At 54.2% G+C, this 10,065-nt stretch overlaps 5 protein-coding genes across 5 annotated transcripts; 2 read left to right on the top strand and 3 right to left on the bottom strand.

The window, feature by feature from the left end:
* Window positions 1–261: 261 nt before the first annotated feature.
* B0H18DRAFT_873511 (HIT-like protein) lies at window positions 262–1,022 on the bottom strand (the record flags this gene model as incomplete). Its single annotated transcript, XM_048040299.1, has 5 exons — window positions 262–472; window positions 529–595; window positions 647–685; window positions 743–821; window positions 873–1,022. The coding sequence occupies 5 exons, from the start codon at window positions 1,020–1,022 to the stop codon at window positions 262–264; spliced, it is 546 nt and encodes a 181-aa protein (XP_047895752.1).
* A 231-nt stretch (window positions 1,023–1,253) lies between these two features.
* Window positions 1,254–4,018, top strand: B0H18DRAFT_160266 (uncharacterized protein). The gene is made up of 13 exons (XM_048036922.1): window positions 1,254–1,371; window positions 1,436–1,594; window positions 1,653–1,782; window positions 1,887–2,003; window positions 2,053–2,145; window positions 2,220–2,389; window positions 2,454–2,797; window positions 2,848–2,914; window positions 2,974–3,033; window positions 3,088–3,245; window positions 3,301–3,409; window positions 3,461–3,483; window positions 3,536–4,018. The coding sequence occupies exons 1-13, from the start codon at window positions 1,363–1,365 to the stop codon at window positions 3,747–3,749; spliced, it is 1,653 nt and encodes a 550-aa protein (XP_047895751.1). The 5' UTR covers window positions 1,254–1,362; the 3' UTR covers window positions 3,750–4,018.
* B0H18DRAFT_1117122 (uncharacterized protein) lies at window positions 3,966–4,752 on the bottom strand (the record flags this gene model as incomplete). Its single annotated transcript, XM_048033531.1, has 3 exons — window positions 3,966–4,111; window positions 4,200–4,233; window positions 4,294–4,752. 3 exons carry the CDS (start codon window positions 4,750–4,752, stop codon window positions 3,966–3,968), a joined length of 639 nt encoding a protein of 212 aa, XP_047895750.1.
* A 1,199-nt stretch (window positions 4,753–5,951) lies between these two features.
* B0H18DRAFT_995020 (Thg1 C terminal domain-containing protein) lies at window positions 5,952–7,315 on the bottom strand. Its single transcript, XM_048045298.1, has 7 exons — window positions 7,147–7,315; window positions 7,013–7,088; window positions 6,680–6,893; window positions 6,531–6,619; window positions 6,371–6,478; window positions 6,225–6,315; window positions 5,952–6,201 (listed from the first exon to the last, which is right to left on the bottom strand). Exons 1-7 carry the CDS (start codon window positions 7,248–7,250, stop codon window positions 6,113–6,115), a joined length of 771 nt encoding a protein of 256 aa, XP_047895749.1. The 5' UTR covers window positions 7,251–7,315; the 3' UTR covers window positions 5,952–6,112.
* A 1,449-nt stretch (window positions 7,316–8,764) lies between these two features.
* On the top strand, window positions 8,765–9,684 carry B0H18DRAFT_160214 (uncharacterized protein). The gene is made up of 2 exons (XM_048036921.1): window positions 8,765–9,227; window positions 9,282–9,684. Exons 1-2 carry the CDS (start codon window positions 8,802–8,804, stop codon window positions 9,543–9,545), a joined length of 690 nt encoding a protein of 229 aa, XP_047895748.1. The 5' UTR covers window positions 8,765–8,801; the 3' UTR covers window positions 9,546–9,684.
* The last annotated feature ends 381 nt before the right edge of the window (window positions 9,685–10,065 follow it).

Below are 10,065 nucleotides of genomic sequence, written 5' to 3'. Positions count from 1 at the left end.
CGGACCTAGCGAGAAGCAAGCGGCAGCAGATGAGTGACGCGGAGGCAGTGGTATGACTCAAACCGACTGAGTCCCTGATGTTACAACGAGGACCGGTGGAGGTAGCACTTGGAAGCCAGCCTCCCGAGATGAACAGACGTTTACAGTAGAACACGGGTGGCGATTCGGTGGACGTACCCGACACGTGCAGACGGGCGCACTGACTAGGCTGCAAGGGGATTTATAAGTATGATATTGAGTAGCAACCCTATACAGTCCGTCTCAGCAAGGGAAGACTGCAATTTGGCCGCCTTTCGCTAAGATGCGAACAGCCTGATCTGCTTCGCAGAACCAGCTGAACCCCTTACCGTGCGCCCCGCTACCAGCGGATACGCGGTACTTAAGAGCTCGTGCGGTAGAACAATAAGGCAAGCCTTGGGCATGCATATGTAGATGATTGACTGAAAAGAAAGGGGGTATATGGAAACCCAAACTTTGCGACCATAAGCAGCGTGTCTAGCCTTGGCGGTCCTATGACGGAAGACTTACCGTTGTGATGTTGTAGGTACCTTCAGATCGTCCAAGACACGATGGCCAATCTCGGACATTCTGCTGACTGTGCACCATAATCATGAATGGCGAAAGCTAGCGAATACATGAGACATACCCATTGGAGCGTCTTTTGCTGTCAACGATTTGACATTGTCTGTACGTTCATAGTACTTTGAAGGCTGAAACTCAGAGTACAGAATCCTGTACTCACCAATGTGGATTTTGGGAATTACAAGGAAATGGTGCGCAGCTGCTGGATCTCGGTCCGTGAATACGGTGAAAGATTCGTCCTGTCATCACTCATTCGGTCGGGCAAGAACTAGGAGACGGCGAAGACTGACCTCCCAGACAACATCGAAGCCATTTTCCGGCGAAGCGCTACAGAACTTGCACCGGGAACTGTCATGCTGCGTTTCGGTCGGCGAAGTTACGCCCCGCGGGTCCTCGCTACCACCGAGACAGCTCGCAAAAAGGCTCTTAAGAAGTCTCATGACCTCAAGGAGATGTAGTCAAGGTGGCTATTGAGAACAACGCTCTCGTCTCTATCCAATAAGAAGCACGATTAATGAGCGACGCAAGTCGAGAGACGCAGAGTGAACGGAAAGGACGATACCAGTATACGGACGTAAGTAACTTAGCTAGTAGCCATTTATGGGACAAACACAGCATCACGTGCACCAAACACGTCCGCGCGTCGGCGCGCTCTCCGTCAGTTCCGGCAGGACCGGTCTGGCAGTACGCAGCCACCAAGCAGCCACAACACGACATTCGTGGCATTAATTGTCTTCAAGATTATTAGGTCCTGTCTGCTTTCATTTGAACGTATTCATCATGAGCAAGGTGAAGTCACATCGAAGTGCTCGAGGATCACCGTGCAGGGACTGACAAACACTGCGTTCGTTAGGATGCTCCATTTACCTCCACCGGGACCGGTCTTGCGACGTGTCCACACATCGAATCGCACCCTCTAGATAAGGAGGAATCTGTACAGAAGATTAGGGCACTCGGAATCTGGAATATTCGACGTCTCAATCATGCCTCACGCCCCGCAAAGCGTCGCAAGGTGCGTAGCCTCTTTGTTGCGCACTGACAGTCAACTGAACGGCCCCTTACATTGGCAGTTATCTTTTCCAATATGCGATACTTGCCAATCCACTCTGCGACCGTTCGCGTGTTTGCACTGCCCTTTCACCGGGTGCTGGAATGAAGGTCATATGAGGGACCACGTTGAAGAGGCCGGTCATGACTTTTGTTGGTATCGCTCTTCCCGTACCTTCACGACGGCGATGCTGTCTACTCAGTACACTCTGTATCATTAATTCTGATATACGGATCATAGGCTGACCTTCGCACAGGTGTCGACGTCAAGACAGGATTCATCTACTGCAACGCGTGCACTGACTTCGTTTATGATAGTGCCACAGCACGTACATTTGCAATTGCAACAATTGGTGCAGAAGAGATAGTGGGAGGTAAACTGATTGTGATTTCACTCAACCTATCTGACGGTAACACTTCCAGCGGCGAGGAAGGACCGGCAGCCGTTCGAACCCTGGAAGCCCAACCGCAAAGAAAGTGCGATGCTTGAGGCGGCTATCTCTATGCCCTGTCAAGGTCAGCTGGACAGCCTAACCTTGAGCACATTGGCATCGCTTACTGACGATTGTGGTCTCCATTCGATTGGGTAGCACGACGCGGGCTCCTGAACCTCGGAAATACATGTTTCATGAACGCAATCTTGCAGTCCTTCATCGTCAACCCACTGCTTCGCGACTTTTTTCTCAGCGATAAGCACAACCACTTGCTATGCAAGAACAAAGATTGCACCTGTTGCGAGATGGATAAGCTTTTCTCTGAGGTCAGAACTTCCATCTGCATCCGCCATACGTACTGATTCTCATTTTCGAGATGACTTCGGACAGATGTACTCGGAGAATGCAGCACCATATGGTCCCGCCAGCTTCCTGGCGACGACGTGGCGCGCTTCAGCGGAGCTGTCTGGATACGCGCAGCAAGATGCACACGAGTTCTTCATGGCCGTCTTGAATCACATCCACTCAACGAGCCGAGGTTCAACCAAATTCCAGTGCATTTGCATTGTCCATTCGATATTTGCAGGGCTTTTGCAGAGCGATGTCAAGTGCGGTCGGTGTGGCAACGTTACAAGCACGTCAGATCCCATGCTGGACATCAGTCTGGAATTGCAGGACAAAGGTAGCGGGGGACACGCCGAACACGAACTGACCCTTGCTTCCTGCTTGCGGAGGTGACTATTGCCCGTTGTGGTCATCGACGTTCCTGTTCATGGCATTCTAGGTTTACTCAGCCGGAGAAACTGGGCCCGAGCGGGTACGATTGCGCCAAATGTGGGAAACCTTCCCATGTGCGTGCTATTTTTGAGACTGTGCTCGTCTTCGATGCTAATCCTGTAGCACTGTCCAGGAGGCGAACAAGCGACTGAGCCTCCGAAAGCTGCCGCCCGTCCTGAGCTTCCAGTTCAAGGTGAGAATCCGCGTAATTCTGGCACTCGTGCCTCCCATTGATTCGCGGGTGAAGCGCTTCGAGCACAAGTCCGGAGACAAGACGGCGGCACAGAAGATTGAGGCCCAAGTCCGATTCCCGTCGAGCATCAACATGGCCCCTTACACCTCTCTCGCTATGGCTGTGAGAGAGCAGGAGGGGACGGACGGAGTACCAGACTCCGCTTCGTCTTCGTGAGTTTACTCCCTCGACCCTCGGCTTCGGACATCTTATGAAAGCACGAAGCAGCCTGCCGGGGCCCGGCAGTATGTATGAATACGATCTATTCGCCGTGGTCTGTCACGAAGGCCAGATCAACAATGGGCACTACACGTGTTTCGCTCGCTCTCAGGATGAGGTACGTAAGCCTGTGTCGTAAGAGGACTTCATCTAAACCGGTTCGTGATAGTGGTACAGGTTCGATGACGACAAGTGGGTTTCATAACTCTTTGACCCTCCCAACGGCTTACGGCTAATTTCACAGAGTCTCACATTCGAGCCTTCGAGCATGCTTGAGTTCACAGTCTCAGGCATATATGTGCTTCTATGTCAAGAAGCACCTGGATTACAAGCCGTATGTGACCCCTTCGTACAAAATTGCAAGGGCAGCAGAAGCAGTGAAGGAGAAGCAAAGAGAAGAAGAGAAGGAGGCTGCTCGTATGCGGGAAGTTGAAGACGCGCTGCTGGCTACAGTCTGACAACAAGTTGCATACAAGTCGCGCCAGCTCATGAGCTGGTGAACCGAGTCCGTATTAATAGCATTAGCAGAGCGCGCTACCAAGTGTATAGATGTGATACAAAGTGGTGAGGTATATGTGTGCAATCGATATACAATGAGGATGGTCTATGGACAGAACATGTGGAAGCAATGCGGAGAAATGGTGGAATGAAAGCGAAAGCGATAGTATGTAAAATCAATGGGGAAGAATATCGTTGAGCTCGCCCTCCTTCACCCGGATTTCCACGACCTCCACCTCGTAATCCATCGTGGACGAGTTGTTGGACGACACCGAGGATGAAATGAATCCAGAACCATTCGGCGGAGACGTGGAGGCAACATCTGTATGAAGGCCAAGCAAACGGGAGCAAGGCAGGGTCAGAATCGGAGAAACATGAACAAGCACGGCATGGGGAGGAAAGAAACGAACATCTGTCCTTGATATACGGCGGGACAAATAGATCCTGTATAATGTACACATGGGTCAGCAATCCATGTCGTGCAGCAGCAGATTATGTTCATACCTGGTTCCATACAAATCCTTGGCTCCTCTGGATGGTCAGGATCGGTCGCAGAGTGAAGACAGGCTGGCGGCGCTTTCGCCGATGCTGTCTCTTGGGGCTCTCAGGTTCAGGATCAATGGCACGCTGCTTGCCTTTGACATCCTTCTTCAGTTCGGCAATCTTCTGCTCGGACATGGCTTCGTCGCTCTCATCAATCTCCATGCCACCGTCTGGGCGACCCGCATGTTCCTCTCTCTCATGCACGCCGTGGCGATCTCCGTCCGAGACGTCGCTGCTACGGTGGACGATGCGCCCATAATCCTCGTCGTCCTCCGAGCACGAGTTGTCCTCTGATCCGCTGTCACTGTAGTCATCGTCGTACGGGATCTGCTCGTAACACGCCCATGTGGGAGGCGAGGGCGCCCGGCCGATCCTCCGGCGCACGAACGGGTATGCGGAGGCAGTGGTGGTGTTGCTCATCGTCGTTCGGCGTCGACGTCGTCCGTGTGCACAGCCTGCACGATTGGATGCGGCGGGCGATGGTGGTGGTCGAGAATGAAGGTCAGGGATGAGTCGGACGTTGTCGTGCAGGCGAGCGCGTGTGTGATGTGTGAAGAGTCACTTGCGACTGCAGACAGCCAGGCATCGAGTCACACCTTCCCTTTTCAGGCAGGCCGCATCGGTGCAGTCGACGTCGACGTTGAGTTGCAGTCGAGTACTACAGTCGTTCAAATATGTCCTCGAGCTCGTTCCAAATGTCCCAGGGATATTCAACTCTGCACGCCGCGATGAGGTTACAGTATATGGTTGCAGCCATAGCCTCTAAGTCAATGCCTTAGTGATTAGAGGCCGTGTACTCAGTACTACTTAGTAGTAATGCCGTACTGTTCGATACAGTAAAGGCGACATAGCAGAGCATGTTACGTACCGGATGCTCGGTCAGAGCGACGCGTTGAGCGTGCGTCGGAGAGGATGCGGGGAAGAAGGCAAGCATCACGCTGTGTTAGGTTCAAGTCAGGGTTGGCATGGTTCTCCGAGGTGGTCATAACCATGATGTGAGCCCTGCTTCCTGCCGCCGTGTCCCCTGTGCTGAAGCCATCGTGATGTTGCAATCCACGCCATCGTACGTCCGGTATGAGGTTGTCCGAAGTTGCGACGGATACGCCGCATGCGCAATGTCTAAGTTCAGTGCACCACTGCAGGCACGCCTCCGACTATGCTCGAAGCTGTGCGCGGGTGCAATGCCGGAGCTTCAGTAATAGCGGCGGATAGAATGAGGAAGTTTTGTGCACCATGTATTCCAGATTCCCCAATGGGTGGTGGGTCGCCACGGTGTGTCCAATTCATCCCTTCAATTGCACCGCCTCTCGATCCTCGCGATCGAGGTACACTGCTGGAAATGTCGCGGAGAGATACAAAAAAGCATATCAGTCGACGCAAATGTGACCGAGCCGATTCATCGCGGTTAATTTGTCGGCCTATGAGATTCTTGACTTACATGTGCTGACGATGGTCGACGTCGACATGTAGTATAGACGACCACGGTCTATCCTAGGAAGGACGGACATCTTGGAGTGAGCCTTCTTGGTTAATTAGAACGGCTTGTGCCACGGGTTCTCGCCTATCGGAAGACCATCCGTCGTATGTACGTATAGCTACCTCCTGCTGACCTCTCAGAATGTCGACATAGAGCGATTCGAGACGGCGAATGGCATTAGTACGCGCACAGCACAGCTAGTTTGGGGTGTTCCACATGGAGCTGCATTATCATTAGGCACACTAGAAGTCAACGGCTCAACTGAATAGAAGACGTAGCGTAAGCCTTCTGTGCGCAGCCTGGCTATTCCGCGAGCAAATAGGGTCGCTGGTCCCAGAATTCGTCGCCGATGATGTCACCGTGCAGCAGTTCTACCGTGAACTGCGCTTTCGCTTCTTTGCAGGCTTGCGCGTACTAAGTTCAGGGCTAATTGAGTTCTCGACATCAGGAGAACCTGCTGCCCTTTCAGGCCCTGGTGCCAGTAGAGTGCTTGCGTCGGGAACGACCTAAAATAAACATAATAAGAATGGCATGCCTCAACATTCTATTGCTATCACGGACCTGTTCGCGTACGAGAATACTACCCTTCCGATATCGTGCAGGCAGATTGTTATAGTTGGTACCGAACCGCGAATGCAGTATCTCGTGTTTTGTGCTGGACACCGTTCCCTGTACTCGATGTCGGTGTCAGGTTCCATGCTCCGCCAGACTGCGTACCCACCCGGAGTGTAGCGTGCGCTTGAGTCGTGCTCTCTCCACCCTGAAGCACGAGCGCCCAGAAGACCGTGTTGTACATGTTATTTATGTGCGCTTCAGGCTGACCATCAGCCAATTCAGCGTGAGCAGTCAGGAGATCAGGCGGCTGCTTACTGTCTGCTTGTCGCCATGCGAAGTAGTCGCGGATTTCCTTCGCCGAGGGATACATAACAATCCGGCCGTCGAACGAAGGTGGATACTTCAGCTCTTTGTCTGGTAGGTATTTCGACCAGTTGAAGACGTATGATGAAGTGAAAAGGGATGTGACGGTGGTAAGGATCTTGGACTGGCGGCGGTTATAAAGTGTCGTGCATTTCGAAAGAGGAAGCTGCAGATAGCAGATCCAGAGAACGTCAGACTGTATGACCATAAACACAAGGATGACCTCTACCTGTACTCGTCTGACTCGCCGAAGGCAAGACAGATCTCTTTGAACTCGTTCATAACATCGCGTGCAGCGTGATCCATCAGTTGTAGAGCGCGCTCGTCGTTTGGTTTGGCGAAGTCGTGCGCTTCTGATAACCTGTCATGAGGTTCGTTCGTTAGTGCCTTGGGCTTGAAAGCTAGCTCGACGCTCCTACTTGTGAAACGCATGTCCGTCGATGCGCAGAACGAGAAACGTTCCCATCAGCAATGGATCGGGAAGCTCGAATTTCTTCACGTATTCATATCGACTTCCTGCCATTACGAGCTAATCTGGACTGGTCAACAAAGTGACAAGGTAGAACTGAGGCCCAGCGGTTTCTATCAAGTTCTGGACAGACTGCAGTTTCCAAATCAAGAAACGGAGAGCGCCAGCGGAATATGCCGGTCGTTCGGTAGCCGCGCGCCGCCTCTTCCGACAACCACCAAGCCTGAGAGGTTGGGAACCCGGAGAGGATCGTGGATGCTTGCGTATCGACGACGGGCGTCGACGTCGTTTCATTGTGTGAAACATATACATAGGAACGACCTTAATCTGGCTTAACATAAATGGTGTTATGTTACTCCCGACTCCAGTCGCTAGTCAGGCTGCAGACAGAAGCTGCGCCACTTCGTATGCCCTGCGTTGGCAATGCAAGTGCAACGACTCTAGATCTGACATGAATGTAAAGGGGAAGCGCTGCAAATCAATGACAATGCGGGACCAGTTGCTTGAAGGCACCGTCTACACGCCACTAGGCAAAGAATTAACCCACGCTGGGACAAAGTTCTGCACTGTCGGTCGCCGTGCTCTGTCGTGCTGCGTTCAACCAGTCAACTCGAAGAGCAAACCCGGCTGTCCTTGGCAACCTTCGAACCCCGCTTCGAGTGTGATCTGCAGTCGAAAGAAGTGAGCCAAAGCGCAGAGAGGATTGTGCGAGGGGATGGGGTTCTTGACTCGGACGGTGGCAGCTCCTGGTTCGAATTGGGCATATTGAAGAAGAGAACGCGATGGGCCAATACTTGTTCTGGCAAGGACCTGGGTCGGGCATGCCTGCGTGAGTTCCATGATAGACAGCCCGAACGCACTGTTGGATATACAATTCGAGTACCAGGGCGATCGGCGGCGCCTACAGGCGACCACAAAGTGCGCCACTGCCACTGGCAGCCACTTACATTCATCGGATCGTCTCTGGTGATTTACCCGCAGTGCGAATGAGGAGCACAAAGCAAAGCCTTAGCGTCAGTAAGTCGCGTCCCGAGAGAAACAAGCAGCGCACCTGATGCGTTCTGGCTTCTAGATGGTGATGCCAGTGGCCGCTTCAGGCATTGTCGCCGAAGGTTCGACTGAGTGTAACCAGGAAGTGCCACTCAAATTTGTTGGCACCTAGCCTCTGGCAATCGATGCCTGAGCAAAGATGATAGTCTGGCCAAACGATATGAGGTTAGTACGTGAAGTAGCTGAAACACTTGCTTTGACAGGGATTAGTGTGCTGGGAACGGGAGCGGCCACGCCGCACGCTCTTTCGAGCATGCATTGTCCACCGGCAACGGCGGCTCAGGGACGTTGTCAAAGCTGTCCCCGCTTCAAAGCGCGTACCTTTCGTGATCTGGCATGGCCAGAAAGGTAGAAATTGCGGAATTGCCGTGAGAAGAGGCGCGCCCCCGCCCGTCTTCCTCGTCCTCGCGCGGACCACCACGCCATCTTCACGATCTCCTCACGATACCACCTTGGCCACTCGTCGCAAACGGATGCTACGCCGCGCGTCTAGGGCGCCTGCACTCTCTCACGACAACCACTTCCTGTTTTTCATTGTGGGTCCGCATTCCAAGTATGGACGGCCACAGCCCCTCCAGGCGCCTTCACGGATTCTCGACGAACCGTCCGCCACCCTTGCCAGCTTTCCCCGAGTCTCCTCAGGCCCGTCGCAGCAGAGATGGATCAGGCTCTGAATCCGAGTCGTCGAGCGATGCGAGCGGTGGTGGGCCCCCACCTCGTGGACACCAGGCGCATCCGGACTACGCCACACGACGCCCACAATTCGCGAGCCAGACTCAGGGCTTTCGTGATCGCAGACGACCCAGTCATCTTCATGCAACGATCTACGTCGACGACCCTCCGTATGTCCCGAGGGAGGCCCCTCCGCGCCCGCCGAGCTTGCGCTACGCGCCCATAGGCGGCCACGAGCAAGTTCAACATGCACCTGTCGACTACCGTGGCCGTGCTCTGCCACTGCCCTCACACACGCCGTCGACGCAGGCAAGTTAGAGTTCTGCTTATCCGATGTGCTTTTCTGATATGTTTGATCCCCAGTATTCCGGCAGACGAAGCAGCAGCGGCAGTCCCAGCGGCTCCGAGCGCAGCCAACGGAGCCAGGAGAGCGACGACAGCGGCAATGGGAGCGAGCGGAGCGACGAGAGCGACGAGAGCAGTCGGGAACGTCCTCGTGCAGTGCAGCAGGTGTCGATGGCAGGCGTGTTCCACATGCACGAGCCGCTGAACGCGCCCCTGCCTTTCAACCCGGAGCGGTACCCAGCGTACGACGCGCAGGCGCGGCGGATTGGCTTGGACATGTGAGGTACGAGAGCGCGCCGCACGATCCCTCTGGCAGACTACTATCGCCCGAGGACGCACACCTATCCTCGAGCCCGCGAGCCGCAGAGCCCGCCCTATGTTCCCAGGGCGCAGGATCCGCCGGTGCGCTTGCCCGACCCCCCAGCCCCGCAATTCGAGCGAGGCCCTCCTTCTCCTGCAGTTGATTATGACATGCGCCAACCGTCTCCTCCTCCTGCGATTGATTATGAAATGCGTCAACTGTCTCCTCCCCCCTGACGACGTGGGGGCGCCCCCGAGCTATGCCAGTCCAGTGCGGCATGTCCATCCTCAAGCAGTGGTACCTCAACCGATCAGGCATTCGCCGCCTCCGATGGCGCCGTTCAGTCCTGCGAACACAGCGAGCTCGACGACAGACACAGATCCGTTTGGTTCACCCGTTCCCGAGGACGAGGTTACGTTGGACATGCTCGCGGATCCGACCTATCCGGGGCAGAAGCCAACTACCCGTATCCGACTCTCGTGAAGGCTGCTATTCTGTCGA

This window comes from Fomitopsis serialis, assembly GCF_022376445.1.
Source record: "Fomitopsis serialis strain Sig1Antser10 chromosome Unknown B0H18scaffold_18, whole genome shotgun sequence".
Classification (NCBI taxonomy): Eukaryota; Fungi; Basidiomycota; class Agaricomycetes; order Polyporales; family Fomitopsidaceae; genus Fomitopsis; species Fomitopsis serialis.
Note: the sequence above shows the minus strand (reverse complement) of the source record. Positions and strands in the feature narration are given on the sequence as shown.

Excerpts from the sequence above, each read along its gene's own strand:
- B0H18DRAFT_160214 (XM_048036921.1), top strand. The coding sequence starts at position 8,802 with ATGGACGGCCACAGCCCCTCCAGGCGCCTTCACGGATTCTCGACGAAC. Across the intron at positions 9,228-9,281 it reads CACACACGCCGTCGACGCAG|TATTCCGGCAGACGAAGCAG; the intron begins GCAAGTTAGAGT and ends TTTGATCCCCAG.
- B0H18DRAFT_995020 (XM_048045298.1), bottom strand. The coding sequence starts at position 7,250 with ATGGCAGGAAGTCGATATGAATACGTGAAGAAATTCGAGCTTCCCGAT. Across the intron at positions 6,620-6,679 it reads CGCATGGCGACAAGCAGACA|CGCACATAAATAACATGTAC; the intron begins GTAAGCAGCCGC and ends GTCAGCCTGAAG. Across the intron at positions 6,316-6,370 it reads GTATTCTCGTACGCGAACAG|GTCGTTCCCGACGCAAGCAC; the intron begins GTCCGTGATAGC and ends TGTTTATTTTAG.
- B0H18DRAFT_160266 (XM_048036922.1), top strand. Across the intron at positions 2,390-2,453 it reads TGGATAAGCTTTTCTCTGAG|ATGTACTCGGAGAATGCAGC; the intron begins GTCAGAACTTCC and ends GACTTCGGACAG. Across the intron at positions 3,246-3,300 it reads CCAGACTCCGCTTCGTCTTC|CCTGCCGGGGCCCGGCAGTA; the intron begins GTGAGTTTACTC and ends AGCACGAAGCAG.